Source organism: Strix uralensis, chromosome 4, assembly GCF_047716275.1.
Source record: "Strix uralensis isolate ZFMK-TIS-50842 chromosome 4, bStrUra1, whole genome shotgun sequence".
NCBI classification, from domain to species: Eukaryota; Metazoa; Chordata; class Aves; order Strigiformes; family Strigidae; genus Strix; species Strix uralensis.
The window spans coordinates 54,230,875-54,250,159 of record NC_133975.1 but is presented as its reverse complement, the minus strand read 5'-3'; the positions used below and the strand labels follow the sequence as shown (position 1 = coordinate 54,250,159).

At 41.7% G+C, this 19,285-nt stretch overlaps 1 protein-coding gene across 2 annotated transcripts in view; it reads left to right on the top strand.

Moving 5' to 3' along the window:
• Nucleotides 1–19,285, top strand: part of UNC5C (unc-5 netrin receptor C) — a 266,275-nt gene that overhangs the window by 206,535 nt on the left and 40,455 nt on the right. For both annotated transcript variants that reach the window (XM_074866782.1, XM_074866781.1), the window contains exons 5-7: nt 3,162–3,342; nt 5,444–5,611; nt 6,937–7,101. In XM_074866782.1, coding sequence (XP_074722883.1) covers nt 3,162–3,342; nt 5,444–5,611; nt 6,937–7,101 — 514 coding nt within the window. The remainder of the gene's footprint in view (nt 1–3,161; nt 3,343–5,443; nt 5,612–6,936; nt 7,102–19,285) is intronic.

The window sequence follows — 19,285 nt, the reverse complement described above, 5'->3', positions numbered from 1 at the left end:
AGGTCTCTGGCACATAAATGTCCAGTGTCTCATCCGCCGGCATCTTGTGTGAGCATGGTGGTTTCCCCAGGGCACCAGTCACCATTATTCAGGCAGCAGAATTAAATTCAGGATAAGACTGGATTAACAGCCTACTTCAGTGAGGGGGCTGCACCTTGGGGAATGACATGGCATCAAAAGAGATCGTTGCTTTTAACTTCTGTAATAACAGTTTGCATACTTGTCATTCATAAATCACACTGTCTCGTTCTGCTTTGTTCTCTTCTCTTTTGTATTTGACACTTGATCTCTTCCTACTTACGTGACAGAACAACCCTGCTCCCACCTATGGTGGTTACGTAAAAAAAGTAAATCTGAGGTTTGAAGGTGCTGAGCACTGCAGTCACCTGTACCAGAAAAAATGGGGATATTAGTAACTGAAAATAACTACCAGTAAAAGTCTCATTTACATGTTGTAGTGTGTTTAATTAGTTACTATTTCTACAAGGACTGAAGGAGAAAACACAACCATTGGAGGGGTGTGCTCTTTTTTGTGTTGCTCTACTGATGGCTAAAATGTGTATGAGAGGAGACTCCTGCCTCTTGTTAAATCATCCAACGCTTCCTCCCTTCAGATTTGACGACATTATAGTTTGCAACATGAACAGACTCATGGCATCATAAAAACCTGGATGCCAGAAAAAGACTGAAATAGATATCTTAAAGAGATATCTTGTGAAAGAGATGGAGTTTAGACATGCACACACAATACTGACGTACTGGCAAAACAGATTTTTCAGGAAAAAAGACATCTTGTTGTTCTGCAAACTTAATGTTTTATTGTTAGCAAATTCTGTGAGCCATTAGGTGCAAAGGATCTTTTTCCCAAGAGATTTGGTGAAGAGCCAGAGGCAGTATACTCAATTATAGAGTACCTTTTTTTTCTTATATTGGCAACTACTGTTTTTGTATAATCTTTGGTGTTTTTGCAGGGATGACAGGGAATTTAATGCTCATAGCTTTAATTTTGTCTAATCAGCTGAGACCCAGACTGAATATGCATGTGTGTGTTTTTGTGGAGAGAGAAAGTATTGCAGAGTACTGGAAAGAGAACCGTGTGCTTAAGCATGGAGCCTTGCATAGTGCCAAGAGCTGCTAGAATATGTGCTTGGATGGGCATACCAAAAACATTTCAGACTGAGCCTTAGAGGATGTCGACTGTAGTCCTGTCCTCACTGATGTCCTGATGTCCTCAGTGTTCAGAGCACAGGAAAAGTACAGGTGGTTTTGAAGGTGATACATACACAGCTGTGGCAGTGTGTGTAGCATCTTTTAGAGTCCCAACACAAGTCTGTACCCCATCCCAGAAATAAGTAATGGTATTAAAATCAAAGAAAGATGTTTTATTTGTGAGAGGCAGGGGTTAAGTGACAGCCTACCACTGGTGGAGAGGTAAGCTCTGGCTTGTTTTTTAGTTGGGATGCATGAACACTTGACCTGCAAGTGATGAAGGAGCTAAATATTGCCACTGACTGAACAGGAATCTGTCTATCTTGATTATACCTGATGCCTATTAAGATACAAGAAAGAAGAATAATTTTAGTCATCCTGGCAAGGAAAACCAGGTTATTGACTAAGAGCTTGTATCTTCCATAGTAAAACATGAATGTTGTAGTGACAGAAACACAGCCTCCAAAGTTTTATGTCTTTTTTCTTTGTTCCCTGTTCCTTGCAGACAGACATATTGATTTTCACAGCCTTTTTTGCATCACCAGTTGTAAGCTATACAGTACTAATAGTTGTGAGGCTATCACATACTGCAGTGATCTGCTGTGGGATAGGAGGGTTTGAATCATGCCTGATGCACATCCACTCAAACTGGGGTAGGGGAGCTGGAGCTGCTTAAAGTAGGGCTAAAGATGGGGAGCGGGCAGTGGGCGGCTTGAATCCAAGCCCATGTCTGCCAGCACTGGTCTTGCAGCATTGCACTGGCTCTGTCCAGGGATGAATCGAGCCCTCTGTGTTTAACACTGGGAGAGGCCATCAGTTTTCTCCCCGCAGCTCGAGGTGATCTGTACAGCAGTCTCATGGGGAAGCAGGTTCTCTGTTGATTTTGGGGTATGTCAATGCTTGGGCAGTTCCTCAAATGTCTTTGGAAAAGTGGGATTTGTGAGAGCAGGTCTTGGCAGTTAACATCTCACAGGTCCAGGGGGTTGATTGTGTTTATGTTTTCCTTCCTTTAATTAAATCCTGGGCACAAGCTGAAGTGATCCAGTGACACGAAGGCCTGGCTTTGATCCATCCAGTCCTGTCCTTCAGAGCGCGCTCGGTTCAAATGAAAACAAGCTACTAGATTTGCAGCCAAATTATATTAGGGTGGCTCACAGCAGTTAACTGGGATATAATAGGCTGTTTCTTTAGGAAGGCAATAAAGACAACATTGTCTAGATTAAAAATCACATATGAAAATATTTTTCTGTGTAACCAAGGAAATTACGCTTTATTAAGATAAAATACAGCTTACATAAAGAAAAGGGAAAAATAAGCACTGATGTAGTCTTTGTGATTCCCTATTTCCTTGGTAACTGTCTCTATTTTGTTCAATCCTGATTGCAGCAAAACAATAACATGCATGTACTTGTGAGTGCATGTATACTTAAAAACACTGGCATGTTTGTAATTGGTTAGTGTGACCTACTCTGGTATAGGGCCTCACTGTGTTAGACCCAAGGCAGGTACATACAAGGTTACTACATTAACTCTGATGGTTTAGGGTTTCTGATGTTGTAAGGGAATTTTCTGTTTGTAGATATGGTCCTAAGGTATCACCTCTTCCTTATCTTTGCCTCAGACTCTGAAAGTGTAGATCAGCTGTTTTTCTCTGTACAGTAGCTGGCAGCCTTTGAAAATGCATTAGTATTTTCAAGGCAAGGCAAGACAGCTGTTGTGTGGACGGGTGGGAGGGAAGGGGACCTGAAGGAAAGGGTAGGCCTGAAGGTTGTTCTCCTGCATTTCTGCCATGGTGTTTTATTTCAGTTGGCAGTGTACCTCAGGTGAGTCCGTGATGGGCCTTGACTCATTGTGCTTTCTAGGATGAGCAATGTAATCACAGATACTGTGCCCGTTGTGATGTGACCTGGTGCTGATTTACTGCCTCCCTTCTGGCCCTTTGAAACCCCAAGGTGGAGTGGCTGAAGAACGAAGAGGTGATTGATCCCGTGGAAGACCGAAATTTTTACATTACCATCGATCACAACCTGATCATTAAGCAAGCCCGGCTTTCTGACACAGCCAATTACACTTGTGTTGCCAAAAACATTGTGGCCAAAAGGAAAAGCACCACGGCAACTGTGATTGTCTATGGTAAGTGATGCCTTGTCCCACTGTATGTGGATGGATGCATGCTAAAAGCGAGAGGTGGGGCAGGAGGGGGGTGCAAAATGCCTGTATGCGACTGTTATTGTGGTCAATGACCAGGCAGGGCTGCTTGTACTGCCTGTTGACTTGCAGCCATATGCAGCAGCTGCAGTCAGGGTTCAATACTGAAAATACTCAGAAGTACAGGATGGTTTGGCTTATTGGTGACAGATAACTGCATTAAAGGAGGAACAGGCACCTACACAAGCAGCTGGTTGCCTCATTGAAGAGAAGGTGGTTGATCCCCTTGGCATAACACATGTCAGGTGGATGCAGCAAGGAGCTGTTAGGGCACTTCGTCCATCAGGAGCATTCAAGGCATTGCTTTCTACCAAAAATAGCGTTTCACATTCTTAGTGTTGCTTTTCAGAAATAAGAGTAAAACTGAATGGAAGTTTGTGCTTCCATATGCTGGTAAGAGTGTCAGAGCACAGCAGGATCTTCCATCTTCTTATATCTCTTTAAATATACTTAGTTTTGATGTCTACTACCAAAACATACTCTGATGTCAGGGGCAAAGTAGCAAAGCACTCTAGGGCTGCAGTTCATAAGCACACAACCTAGCTTAAAAAGAAACATCAGGGGAATACGAAGCATGGGATAACATTATTCTGTGTCTGCATCCACAGCCTCGATCTAATATTGAGGCTGGCCGTGCTTTGGCTGGGGAGGGGCTGGATGAGATGCCCTTCTGGGGTCTCTTCCAGACTGTGTTGCACTGCAGCTCTGCCCTACCAATCCAAGCCTTTGCCCCTGCAAAGATACTGCCCTGATGTGTCCCAGGCGGGGGTATCCACCAGAACAAAACCTGCTCTGACAACATGCCAGCTGACTGTCCTGGTGTTCCTTACAATCAGCTTAATTATAGGATAGACAAGTAGGAAAAAAATCCCTATGATTATCCCTAATATTCATTTCATATTCAGGGTAGCAGTTAGATTTAATTATAAGCAGTTGCTTCCCTGAAGTTACAATGAGGGCCTTTTAGTTCAGTTTTTATAGAAAACTGACTGAATTGAGTTGATTAGCAGTGTTTGTGATATTGAGGGATGGACCATGCAAGAGCACTGTGTTTTGTAACTGTGATGAATGCAGAAACATAAAGATGTAGGCATACTGCAACTCTTCCTCATACATATACAGCATTTTATTCAACAGTGCAGTCAAGAGGCGTATGTAGGAGAGCAGCCATTTCTATGGGGTTTGCTACCAGTGCTGCTTAAGGGTTGTGTCGTATCACAAACATTTGGCTTTGGGGGATCTGAGCAGTTAGTATGTTATCCGTACCCTGGCTACATCATTATTACATAGAGTAGAACAGCTGCTTCTTCATCCATCCATCTATCCCAGAAACTGATGTGGGTGAAAAAGAGAGTCAGCATAAATATCTTCCCAAAGTCCAATAATAAAAATGCACTTAATGTGAGTTCACTCTGAACAGCTTAAATATCTGTTATAGAAGTGCCGGGACATCCATATGCACCAGCTATGTCCACAGAGGGGTGAGTGAAGTTGTCCTGGCATCCTGAAATTACCTTCTGGAAAGAAAGGGAAAGAAAATTATCAATTTCTAATCAAAGCACGGGGGTCTCTCAGCATGCATAGATGATAGGTACATCTGAGAACAAGCTGGAGTGCAGTTTGTCTCCCTTTGGAAAATGATGCAGCTTTCAGAGCGCAGGCTTCTGGCTGGCAGAGCTGTGGGCACTTTCTGAACCTGCAGGGTTTTGGCTATACACACGCCACCAGGTGCTTAGTGCTGGGTCAGGTCAGTTTTCAGGAGAAGGCAGGTCACCTGCCAGCCATAATAGTCATCACAGGGTGTTTTTCATTCAGCGTCAGCATTTCTTCAACTTATACAGTGACTTCTGGCATGCTGTGCATTCGGTACGTTGGGTTTGTGTCTGTGCAGTGTTGGTTCTCGTGCTCTTTCCAGCCATCGCTTGTGACTGCTGTTGGAGGCAGCATGACACAGAATCCAGAGGCGCCTTTGGGCTGATCAGGACGGCTCGCTACACGATCATACTCTTTCTCTCTTGCTTTTCAGTGAATGGAGGCTGGTCTACCTGGACTGAGTGGTCAGTGTGTAACAGCCGATGTGGGAGAGGCTTTCAGAAGCGTACGAGGACCTGCACCAATCCTGCCCCACTCAACGGTGGTGCCTTCTGCGAGGGCCAGAGTGTTCAGAAAATAGCTTGCACCACTCTGTGTCCAGGTTCAGTATGAACAATGCATAGCCCTAGATAAATAGTTTGTCTGTCACCAGTCATTTCAGGAGAAGACTATTAGTTACAAAAGCCTCCTTCTCTTTATTAATAAATCCAACATTTCAGTGAATGAGTATCAAATTATATTACATAAATAGATAAAATAGGGAGCACATTATATCAAGCAGCAGAGGATTCAGACCCACTTTTGCACACAGCTTGCACCTGTCTCAGGCCTGGTAATTCAGGGGATTTGGGGAACATTCAGAGCTTCAAATTGTAAGAGATAAAGGATGAAAGCTCTGGAAAAGGACTAGAATTTGAATATAGAAAGCAACTGTGATGTAAATATATTTGCAATGTCTGTTCAGTCCAGCTGTCACAGCAAGTGAAGCATGTGGGGTGTGGATGTTAAATTTGAGGTAGGTGTTTACCTGACATCAAATACAAAGATGTTTATATTGCAAAGAGATATATATCCATTCCTTTAAAATGTATTTAAATGTAAACTCCTGAAAAATGCAAAACTGCTTCAGGACACGCAAGGTAGTTGATGGCTTTTCTGTGGCAAAGCTCTGCCCTCTGTCCTGTTGTCCAGTGCTTTCCTACTTTGGCAGTCCCACTCAAATCGATGGCTGTAAGGTCATCTTCAGCTTGAGAAGCTTGGCCATCCAACTCCAGGTCTTACTGGTGGGTGGAACTTGAAGAGCTGAAATTTCATCTCTGGTCGCTATTCCAAGTGACGGGCTCCTGACTCAGACTATGTCACTGGACCAATTTCATAGTTTGTTCTTCAGCTGTTCAATTTAGTGCTTTTGAAAATCATTTGCAGGATTTTGAAAGGTGCTAAACACATTCCTGATTCTGCTCATAGGAAATACATTGGTGCCTCTAGATATTTCTTTTAATAGAAAATATTTAACATTAAATATCTTCCTACTAAGGAAGATTTTCTGGCCAAGTTTAACTTTAACCTCTGTGTTAAAAAATTTAAAAAAAAAAAAAAATCACAGTTTCCTGAGTTGTTGCTCATTTTTTTGTACACTTTGAGCACAAATAAACTCCTGACAAGTTTATAAAAAGGGGAGGAAAGAGCCAAAATGGGGCTGGGGCGGATAGAAAGGAGAGGAAGAGTGAATGTGCATTTACAGGCCAGAAGCAGAACTTTAAGAAGAGCAGACTGACTATTTTTAAGAAGAGTAAACTGACGACCCTTCTGCCTTGCCGGGAATGACCAGGAGTTGCAGGCTGGCTTGTGCCGAGACCTGCATCGCTCTCGCTTGGTCTCACTTTTATGTACCCCCTAACAAGTCATGTCCTTTCCTCATCTCAGTGGATGGCAAGTGGACGTCCTGGAGCAAGTGGTCCACCTGTGGCACGGAGTGCACCCACTGGCGCCGGAGGGAGTGCACGGCTCCAGCGCCAAAGAACGGGGGGAAGGACTGCGAGGGACTGGTGCTGCAGTCCAAGAACTGCACCGACGGGCTCTGCATGCAGGGTAAGTGCTGCTGTGATGCCTCCAGGGTCTGGGATGTAAGTGGCCACAGAAAAAACTGCAGTAGCTGCAGATCAGCATCAATGACCTAAAGTCATAGAATCACTTGTAGGATGGAGAAGTGAGTTAATCCATTTCTCATCAGTCTGGACACCCCACTCTTCTTCCCTGAAGGTGAATGTAATGCTCTCTGAGGTTTGTGAAGTTGATCCATGAAGAATTAGAAAGTCTCATAACAGAGACCTCTCCCCTCTGACCTCCCCACCAAACAGCCCTTCTGTCTAATACCGGCTCAGCATCTGTCCAGGGAGGCTTGGCAGTGACTCTCATGACAATGCAAATGAAAAGTAGAGGATTTAGGGCAAAGCCAGCATTTTCAAAAGAGTAAACTTGGCAAAGTAGATCAGCTTCTGGCTTCTTAGTGACAGGAATGATGGGTGCATATGTTTCTACATAAAATAGTTATGCCCTTTTTGAATTTGGGGTGCCCTGTAGTAGAAAGAGGTACCCTGTACCTACACAGTGCCTATGCAAATTTCATATATAGTTACCAGCATGCTGCAGCCTCATGAAGATCAGCTCTAGCACTGAAACCTATTCTGCCTGCGCCTATTCACACCACGGTCCTGACTTTGTGACTAACGAGAGTGAGAAGTAAAAAAAAGGAGGCTTTTAGTGTGATTCTGACATATGCTGATGAACAGTTAGTCTTCTCTGCATCCCATCTCTTTTCAAAAATGAGGTCTTCTGTGTTCTGCTGGTGCATTGAAACTTCCTTTCATATTTCGTTAGTACAATAACCTGAGCTGAAATCCTCGCATGCACCTCTCTCCTGTTCCTTCATCCTGGCTCTCTGCAGTACTTCTCTGTCAAGTCTCAGCTCGCTGTTGCCCAAATGGTTGTGGCTGTAACTATCTGGTATCTATGTGTCCAGATCATGAAATGCTTTTAGTTCTCTCATGAAAAAGAAGTCAGGAATTTTTATTCTCTGAGGCAGGTTACCTTTGACTGAAATAGTCGCAATGACAAAAAGTGACACTACTAGCTAATAAATAGATCTGCTTTATGAATAAGTGCCATAGAGGTGGCTACTGTGCTGGCAGCGAACTCTGAGCTACCCTGTGGCACAGCATGGCCATTTGCTCTGAGGGTTCTCAGATTTACAAAAAAGGCTTCTTCAGTGTGGTTCACACACTTTCATCACGTTAAAAACTATTAGTCAATGTCAGCAGCCTATAAAGCTGTAATTCCTGAAAACATTTGTTTTTATGGGGAAGATAGAAAGGTAAAATTCAGAGCTTCTCTCTTTCTTTTCTAAAGATAGAAAAAAAAATCCAGCCACATCTTACTGAGTAACACCTTGGTGACTTTTGTAGTGGGAGGCTAACACACCCCTAGCTCCAGCAGTGTGCATAAGTCATTATGGTAAATTAGGAAGAAAAGATACATTTCCCCATACAGAAGAGCTCTTCACTATCAGATTATATTTAGACAGGTGTATGTCATCTTTGTGTATGTGCATAAAGAGAGCCATTTAAGCAGAAATCTTGTGGAAAAGTAGATATAATGGTACGGCAGAATAAAAGCCCTTTAGGGATCTCATTTATCTGTTGATGGTATATTGCATTTTATTTGTGAAAGTGGATACTGAGTATAAAGCAGAGGTCTTCAGTGGGAGAGAGGGTGAGGCTGTTGTGAATCCTATTCTGCTTCACATATATGTATATAAAAATGGTAATGAAAAATATACAGTCACATATTGACCTACTTGGCTCTAGGGGCCGTGGTAATCCTTCAGTGTTGGAATTTAATGGCAGTGTTTTAATGGTGTCTTTATACTCGTGGGGTTTCATATACCTGTAAAACTTACAGTCCTGCTCCCTGATCCATCACTGCTGGGAAGATTGATTTGCTGTACTTGGTGGCAGTATGCCTGCTGCTCTCTCTCTCTTTCTTTATTTCTCCTTCTTAGTTTATGCAAAACCAATCTGAACACTTACATTTTTGCTGGTGTGGATCTAGATTCTTAGCAAATCTGCCTGCTGAGCTAGGAAGAAACACAGGACTCCTTTCATTCCTAAAACACCAGGCCTCTTTTCACATTATTTGAGGCTGGTGGGGACTGGCCTGAGCTGACATTTCTCCTAGCCTGGGGACCTGTGGATCCACAGCAGATTTTTCCAATGCCTTTATGCCAGTGGGTTCTGGCATGGCACAGGTGGCATGGAGGGAGCCACAGCCACCTTTCCTCTGTGGCCATAGCCCTCCTGGAGATGTGTTGGCCAGCTGTTTACCTGCACCATAGCCAAATCCTGCTCCCAGATGCCCTGGTTCTTCCTCCTTAGTGTCAATCTTTTGTGAGAGCTTGAAGGTTGACTTTAGTACCATGGGAGTAGTTGAGGTCAAAGAATTAGTAGACAGACTCTCTTACCAGGAGTCACTAGGCTGTTGCTTCGACAAAAACTCACTTGTAAATATATATCTCTATATAGCTCCACATAAAAGATATCCTGGAAAATGTTGGATTGAATGAGTCTAATTTACAAGCCCTTTCTGTTCCAGTCTATTATTCACTTCAGTAACATCAGCTGGATAAATCAATAAGCTCTTTCATCAGACTGCCCCTGCTCCAGCAAAGAGCAGCAGTCTGCACCGCTATCGATTTCTGTGGGGATAAAAACTGTGGAGCTTTCTCCATCCCTTGTAATTACAGTATTTTACACCCAAAGCTGTAGTTTGTGCTTACCACTAACTGTGGCATTTCTTGTGCAACTCTGCTGTCACATTTATTCCGACTAATGATCTTGCTAGTACACACATACACTCCCTTATCCAGTAGTTAGTATTTTTCTGTTAACATGAAAGGATGAACAGTCATTAAGCTAGAGAGCCTGCAGAGAGACAGCAGGCTGGATTGAAGAAGAAAAGCAGCTGTAGTGAAAATTTAGGATGGTTGTTGCTATTTTAAGTTTCCAAATACACAATATTGCCTAGCAGGTCCCAATATAACAATTTCATAATTCCTGTAATAGTGTTAATATGATCTTCTGGAACAAAATATGCTGTAGGTGTAAGAAGAATTAGCTGGTTACCACCCACGCTAGTTGCATTATTGCCTCCATAGTTGCATTATTTCCCATTTGAAGTATGAGTACTGTGGTAAATACTTCAGTGCAAGGAACAGCACTTTTAAAGTCACGCACTGCATCTCACAGGGGATCTCTATAAACTGAAACACTGCAATTACCGCTCCACCCATCTCTGCCTAATGACTTTGGTGGGCGTTTTGTGTGGGGACTAAGAAAGCAGAGCGCTCCACTGCTGGCTCAAACTTCAGCACGAGTAGTTCCCTTCACTAGATAACAAATATGTTTAAAGCAACATACAAGGGGAAGTGTTTTGCTAGGCCCAGTCTGGAATGACTGTGAGATTATGTGTGTGGTACCAAACAGATGCTAAAAGTCCCTGGCAGGCCAAATTTTGCTTTGCATTATGTGTAAAATGCTGCTGATAATCAGGAAGAGGTGGACAACCTAGGAAGAGAGTTAGCTGTGTTGCATGGTTATGCTGAAGGCTTATTACATGAGTTGTGGCACGCCCCTGTCATGCTCAGAGCATGTCACATGTGTCCTTTCTGTTGAGGATCTGAAGTGACAGTGTTCAGATCTGTATTGTCCCTCTGTTGTCCTGTAGACATGATGTTGGCACCTGTACATGCTGGTAGAGCTGTTGGTCTTTTCTGAAATCATGCCTGTGTTGCACAGGGTTGACATTAGCACTGTCAGAGGGAGACAACCAGTGCCCCTTCTTCAGCTTACTCTCAGCTTTAGTAGACCACTGTGGCTTTTCATAAAAGGCTGGCTAAGTTGTGCTTTCAGTTCTTTCCAAAACACAGGGCTAGCTATCTTACAGCAGCAAGGTAATACTGAAGCTCATGTTGTCGCTTGAGGACTATGGATTATATTGTTACATAAATAGTACTGCTGCTCTGTGTAGTAAAAACTGTTTACTTTATACAGTCTCACAATATGGCATATAAATCCAGCACTGAATAGGGCCAAAAGGAAATTTCCACTTGTGAATCATTGCCAAGTGTCATCAGATGCAGTGTGGACTTTTCCTTTGTTGCTTTGGATTTAAATAAATGAGCATGAAAAGACAGAGATGTGCTACTATCACTTAAAGAATGGAAGAAAAGATTCAAAACATCTTCACCTGTCATTACAGACAACACTCTGGACTAACTCTCGGGTCACTTTGATTCTCTCCCTGCACGTAGCTTAACTACTTGGAAATTCAAACAGCGGATACACCACTGGAGAAAAAGGCACCTATACCATGGTGAAGATGTTATTATCAGACTAGTAATTCCATTCCTTGTTAAAAAAAGGCTGCCCTCCAGTCGAGAGTGAATTGATGTGAAATGATGATGGCAAATCTATATTTGCTAAGTGCTTTGAAATCCTCATCTGAAAGGCAGTATGAAGTTCATAAGGTTCCGAACCTCTTACAGTGGTAGTGCCTAAGCGAGTGAAAAAGATGCAGTTTGTCATGCTTGTGCATGAAATGGTTAACTGCTGCCCTTTTCCAGTCTTGTGCCTGTTTATACACAGATCTTGAGTAGAAAGCAAGGTTAACCTGATACTAAACATCTCTTTCTTCCCAAAACATATATATTCTGCACACTCCCTGCTTGTTTAATGTAACATGCCAGAACCTCTGATGGAATAAGCATTCATTTCCCTTCTTGGCTTGTTTTGAAAGCCAGCATTCAGGGAAGAATTACAGGGCAGAACAGTTTGATGAGGACCTCTGGTCCTCCAGAGCAGATTAGTGTGCAAAGAGCAGGGGAATGTTTTCCAGACTCCAGGAGGTAAGCAAAGCTCTCTCAAGGGACGCTGCAACAGAAGCCCATGTGTGCAGAGGAATGAAATAAAACCTTTTATTAAGAGCATGTGGGTCAAGAGAGAACTTCTAATACGTTCAGTCTGTCAGCATAATGATATAGCCACCTGGCCTGTTTCGCTGCACCCTTACAGCGAGCGTTTCATTCATTTGAAGAACACATCTCATTTGTTCCTAGAGGAAGTTTTCTGTAATATTGTTGTTTGATATGAGTAAAGAGCTGTGTTATTCTGTTTTCAACCCAACTACTACGTAATGGTGTAGCAGCCAAGGGAATTTATGCACACATCTCAGAGTTACAACTCATCTTTATTTTTATTGTAGTGACATGAGAAATCCCCAGCTGAGAAGCATCCATGCTCTGGTGGGCCCTGTGCAACTGAGAGCTCTTGCCTTGGAAACATATGGCTTGAAGCAGATAAAAGCATTGAGAGAAAATAGAAGTGCAGAGCCACAAGCAGAACCCAGGGCACTGAAATCACTGTGTCTTACCCTAGTCAGTTCAGAAAGAGCCACCTCCACATTAATTTTAATGGAAGGCAAGTGCTTTAAGATCTCTAGGCTGTTTTCAAAAATCCCAACTAATTAAGAAATATTATAGCCATTCAGAGAGAAGAAAACTCCCAACCTTGTCCATCTGTAATCTTCATTCTTCTTAATTCTCTTGGGTTTTTCTTTTATTCTTCCCTTATTCCTCTGCATATTAAAAAAACCCAAAAAGTTTCTCAGATAGATGAAAGAAAAATGCAAAGACTATAATGAAGTCTAACTGATATATTGTAGGAAAAAAAATGCAGTGACAATAATGAGTGTTTATATTTTCCTTACCATGTACAAAGGTGGGTTTATTTCATGATTTTTGCTTTCCTGGCAGGGTGTCGGACAGAGCAAGGTTACATGAGCAGCCCGAGGCTCATTAGGGAGTCAGTGACAGGATCAGGAGTAAAACTCAGTGCTCTCTATTTCTAAATCTGTGTTCTACATAAAGGACTAACAAAAACATGGGCAGCATCCTTAAATGAAAACTCATGTTGGAGAAGGAAGTTTCTGTAGTTTGGGAAACAAACATTGAGCTGATCAGCTGATTCTGGAGTCTCTGGGATTTTTGAGGTTACAAGCCAGGGAATACAAGTTACCTTACCTGTGAGCTTACAGACCTGCCAAAGATTTCTATACCTGTCACTGAACATCCATGTGGATAACTCATGCTTTCCATGAGCCTTTTTTTCCAGCATTCCTAACAGTTTTTATCCCCTCTTCTAGATCCTTGTCCAGCTGTCCCTTCCTTCATCCAGCTGTTTGCCATGTGTCCTCTCTTCAGTGTTGCCCCATGTCCTTATCTCAGCCCTCCCTGTAACCTGTTTGCTCTTATCCAGCTACAACTGCAAAACAAAGCAAACCGCAGGAAGCCTATTTAATTCAGTCATTGCAAATGTGGAATTTGCAAATACACAATCTAGCAAATTGCAATGCTAGACATGTGTTTACTTTTTTCTGTCAAACATGCATAACAAAACCAATGTTAAGGCTCTGTGCTTCTAAAATACTAAAGACTGACGTAAAATTTAGCCAAAAGGTCAAAGTCCTTAACTGTAAAAGATTGCATAATGTCAAAATTGCCTATACTAATCCACATCAAATTTTAGCAACAAGTTATCCTACTCTTCCATCTTCTCCCACTCCCATATAGATGGCATGCTTGTTTAAACTCAGGCAGGACCTTTCTAACAATGTTAACAAAATGTCAGGAATCTAATTTAAAATGAAAACATAGTTGCAGTCTTGATTTTAAAGTATCATAAACTCCCGTTCAAGGACAGGACAAGAGAGATTCCCCATTTAATCTACCCACTCAGGAAAGATCTGAGATAATACCCAAGTAAATAACCAGTCACAAAACCTCAAGCTCCCTGTTTATTAGCCCACCCTGAATATGCCAATAATTAGTCCTTTAGAAGGAAAATAAATTACTGTGCATTATCTCTGGGATGCCTGATATCATATCTGACCTTCAGCATCATTACTGCAGACATGAAGGTCTTTCTTTATAATGGCAAATATAGGAAGAAGCTGGGCAGAATCTCTCTGGGAGTTTTCTGCAGCTCCAGGGACTTTGTTTGTTGTTGGTTGTTGTTTGTTTTTTTTTTTTTTTAATTTTTAACCACCACAAATAAGGTATAAGATATCACATCTTCTTGTTTATGTGCTGCAGTTCCTGGGAAATAGCAGGGGAGAGAAACAATTAACAGCAATTACAATTCAAAGACTATTGTTAATATTTCTCCCATGGTAAATCTGCATTAGCAACATGTTAAGTGAACATGAAGCCTTAGCACTAAACAGTCAGAATATGGGGTTTACTCTAAGATTGCTCTTGTGCCATTAACTCTGCCCCCTTGTAGAAAAGGAAGTACTGGAAGCTTGTGCAGTTGCAGTCTCTGAACAGTGGGACCTGCATGAAGCAATTTAAAACTCCTGAATGTCAAATTAAGTCTCCTAAATTCCTTCTCCTAACATGAGAATATGTGACTGCTTGTCCATCATAGGGACTAGATGGAAACCTGTAGCATTGCAATACATCTGAACTAACATTTTGAAAGCCCTTGAAAATCTTTCTTGAAAGTGTCTTTTGGAAGCTTTGAGTTCTTGCACACTGTATTGATTATGTAGAATTTCTTTAAAAATAATGAAGAAACTCAGCAAGCTGGTGATAGCTGTAGAATTGCTGAGGGGTGATGGTGAACCAGGTAAGGCAAAAGGAGGCATAAGGTGGAAACAGGACCAGTAATGCGAGGTCAGTGCTATAGTCAAGGCGTTGCAACCACTGCAGGGGCATGTGCCTTTTTTCTTCTTCATCTCAAAAATGTTTCTTTATAATGGAATTCAGAATTTAGAATTGCTGGCTGTGTCTTCCCAGGAGTGCAGAGTTCTACAAAATCTGAAATTGAGCTGACTTTGAATTGAGAATGGATTTTTACAGGAAAAGGGAGAGGAGCTGAATTTCTAGAACCTGGAATTTGGAAACAGCAGTATATACTATTTTTTTACCTGTAGAGATCCATTGAACTCAAAATTCAACAAAACAAACCAAATTAAAAAACATTGTTAGGGTTCTTAACCCAGTTTTGTTCAAACTTTTCCGGATAATTTCCAAGACTGAGACTGATTATAGAAAATATCAGCAAAACGCAAAGATTTTAAATAAAATTCTGAGCCACTGAAGCTAGGGAAGAGAGCAAGATAACTGAAATAATGCTGAAAGAATACCATACGGGAATTAAGAACAGAAGAAATTGGGTGCATGTTGTTTGGGACTCATATGGAAAAAATGACCAGCTTGCTCACTTTTGAGTTGTTAAATACTGGAACTCCTCTGATGTGTATGTACCATGGAGAAACAAAGGGTTTTTTTCAGTAAACTTTCATGTCACAATGTATGCGCTACATAGCTACTTTAAATCATCTAAGAACTGCTTTCTTCAAATTTTAGGCATTTACATGTGAGAATTAGCCTCTGTTCTTCTGACCGTCATAGCTCCATGGTTCAGAGCCTGTTGCCAGCAAGAGCTTATTCCTACTTCAGTATCGCTACACTGGATAAAGCCATCAAAATAGAGAAAGAAAGGTAGCAGCTGAATGTGTGCCGCCTTCTTTTCTTATAGGCAATTTAACGGCATTGACTTTGGAGCCAAAAGGGGGAAAAGTGCTGTTACAATATATTATGCTCAACCTGTTGAATTCATTGCAACAGGATGTTATTGAGACATGTCATGTAGCTAGACTTTCAAAAGGGCCACGTAATTACATGACCTTAGCTCCTTTTGAAACTGCTACATAGAGGGTAAAGAGCGTTTATAGATTAGAAACAAGTGGTGCCAGATTAAAATATGATGCATTAAAGAAACAAGCAGTTATGTGCTTTATGCAATCTTCACTTTATTAAATGGAAGTGCATGTCTCCAACTCTCACTGACCTTGATACAGCCTCAAAATATGTATCATTAACTGTGACCTCAGCAGCTGATGGTATAAAGCAATTTCTTTGCAGGATAATTGTAAGTAAATATGACCCAAACTGTATAAGCCCTAGTAAATAAGTGCCCAGAAAGATCACCTTCAGTTACTCCACCATCTTAGTTACTTGCTGGGAAGAGGGAAGGTAGCTGGGGAAAATACAAATGAAAAACTGGGAAGTTTTTTTTTTCTTATATGAATATTTTGTTTTCTGCAAGCAACAAAGTAAAATATTTTCATAATCTGATCAATTCACTCTAAAATTGATATCCATTAATACAAATTCAGCATGACTAGAAAGCTAGCAAAATCTATTAAAGACCAAAAAGGGGAACCAGTTACAAAGTTCCCTCTGCATGAAGCCATGACCTAGTGTTTTATACCACAGGGATAAAAGTTGTCTTTAAAATATACCGGTACACAGGCCAAGGCAGTATATTCCCAGGGCTTTCTAGGTAAAATCAAACACAGGATTTCAGGATGCCCATGGTCATGTAACTGAGTTCCCAGTCCAAGCACCGTGTGTGTGTATACATGCCCATGAAAACGCTGAGGGGTAGATTTTTCCCCAGTGGGAAAAAAAAGAGCTTAGAAAAGTTGTTTTGGTGACTGTTTGGTAATCAGTTTCAGTCTCAAGGTAGTCAGTGCCATAATCTCTGCACAATTATCTTTCATAGGTCTGAGATTCTCCATTCCCAAACGCTTCATTTTTCCCCAATTTGGCAGAAGGTTTATCTACTCCTCTGAAGGAAAATTCAAGCAGATGAATTCATGCTGTAAAAAGGGTCAGCCTGCCTATTTGTCAAAGATAACCCCCTGAGGCAGATGGTCCCACACGTGCAGATACGCTGAAGGCCATTCAGCCACAGACACTCACCATTGTGTCTCTTGTGGCATGTGACACAAATGTGTTGCCAGAAGGTCAGAGCAAGACATGTGGGACCAGAATGCTCAGGCTAGACTTCCAATGTTTGGGGATCATCTGCCTTCACAAACTGCACCAAACTAATTAAATGAGCTTCAAAATCTATTTAATTAAATGGTCACAAGTTCCCAAATCAGTGCAAGTGCGACTGATACCGAAATTGAGTTAAACTAAATTGATAAAAAGCCTGCTGAAGTCTTTTCTATATTACCAACATTGGATTGGTTTATCTTTCCAGTACAATCTGACATGTTCACCCTTCTCCACTTTTCCCAGTGTGTTACATCATTATAAAGGCGTTTGAATTGCTCTTCACATGCTTTATAGAAAGAGAATAGGCAATGCCTACATAATGCACCTTTATAATAATACATATGCATTTGTACAAAGGATTTGTGCCAGTGTAATTACTTTAGTTAAAAAAAGCCCACCTTTAACACTTAATAGAAGCACTTCCACAGGGACAAAAAAATGTATTTACAAGCCTAAAGTGGAATATAAAGTAGAATGCATGGAGAAACATCAACTTAATTAAAGGCTTTTTAATGAATGCATTTACTGTGCAATTACAGTGGTGCAATTTCTGTGCGTTAACCCAAGCCTCCCACTGATTCTTCAGGTATGACATAGGGTAAGGTACTTGTAAATGAGGAAAACAAATACCTGCTTTTGGTAAGCCTCTGAGAGCCTCAAACAGGAGGGACTATGCAAGTGTAAAGTATGATTATTACTATTTTACTCATCCAGCAGTAAGTTACACAACAAAACATCAAAAGCCCCTTTGAAAATGTACATTTCCCAACAAACTGGAGGAATAAGCTTAAATTACTTTTCTCAAAGCAAGTAGCTCACTGTGAAACCAGCTGCTCCAAGTGTGAGTCAGCAGCCTCAGCAGCCTTCCCAGAATCAAGCCCACCAGCACCTTTCTAAATTCACTGTCATTAAAAGTTTTGATGATCCTGGTAGAAGTCCCTCAGGTACTTGCCAAGCAGCACTGTTGATACAAGGAGGGAAAAAAAAACCCACAAGGAAAAGATCTCTTTTCACTGTAGTTACTTTGAAGAGAGGAGGAAAGTCATTCTTCATTATTTCATCTACTAATCCCAGCAGGTTTGCATCATTATCTGTTGAAAACATCCTTTCTCATTGTTTGAAGGTATAGTCAGAGGGACCAGTGTGAAAGCCAACTTTCTAAAGCAATACCTGTGCTCTTGTGCTGGGAGCATGGCAATAACCCTACCTCCTGCCCAGCCACCACCACCACCAGCGCATGGCTCCAAGCCTTCCCCTTACCGCTGCCACTGCAATGCCCACTCACTTCTGGAAGAACGCTTTCATGACAAAGGAGTATTTAAAAGAAGTTTTATTCTAAAAATTCCTGCCCAAATGGCAGGTGTCTGTAGTTGCCATGTTTGAGTGATCTCTGACAAATGTGCTTACTTTGCAAGTGAAAATGGAGCTGGCATTTGACCAGCAAAGGGATAGGGTTGCCAGCTTGGCTGGAATGCTGAAAGTCAACCCAAGGTAAGGTGTCTGCTTGCTTCAGCCAGGGAAGCCTGTCCACATGCTGTGAGCAAACAGGGTTGTATGACCACCACAGCATGGCTTGTGTAGTGCCATCACCTCAACAAGGACTTTACATCCAGCATGAGTGACCACCTATTCATCTACAGCCAGGTTGGTCAGCTGTGACTATTGGCCCTCAGCAAAAAATTAGCATGACTGTGACTCAAACACATGGCATCTCACTCAGCAGTCCTTAACCCTTCCACCTCGGCCATGCCTTACTTCTGTGTAAAAAACACGTTTTTCAGGCTGAAAATGTGTCCTTGCAGACACTTGTGCAAGCCAGGCTATGTTTACATGGTGTGCTGGTTTTGGCTGGTGTAGAGTTAATTTTCTTCATAGTAAAAAATTTCTTCATCGTGGTTAAAACACAACACGCAGAAGCAGTTGGCTGGAGTTGGGTGCTTGGTTCAGTTTGCAGCATACACAGGAAAATAAAATCAAGCTCACTTTACTAAGCATGTTGGTTTGTGAGGCTAATGGAAGCAGCAGGCAGTATCCTCACCTCATCCTCCTGTTTTAATAGACATGCCTTTGAATACATACACAAAGGTGTATGTTTCTGTTTAAGAAATCAGTGTCACTCTTCTGTAGCTGCAAGGATGCTCTCTGTAGTTATCAGTAAGAGAATCTATGCAAACTTGTAAGATGCAAATAAGTATTTGTGACAGACGGGGTTTATGAAGAGTTTGCAATGAGGTAAATTTCTTTTAGAGTATTTGAGGACCACCCTTGTTTACTTTTCTGAAGACTTCAATTTGGATTTCCATTTTCTTG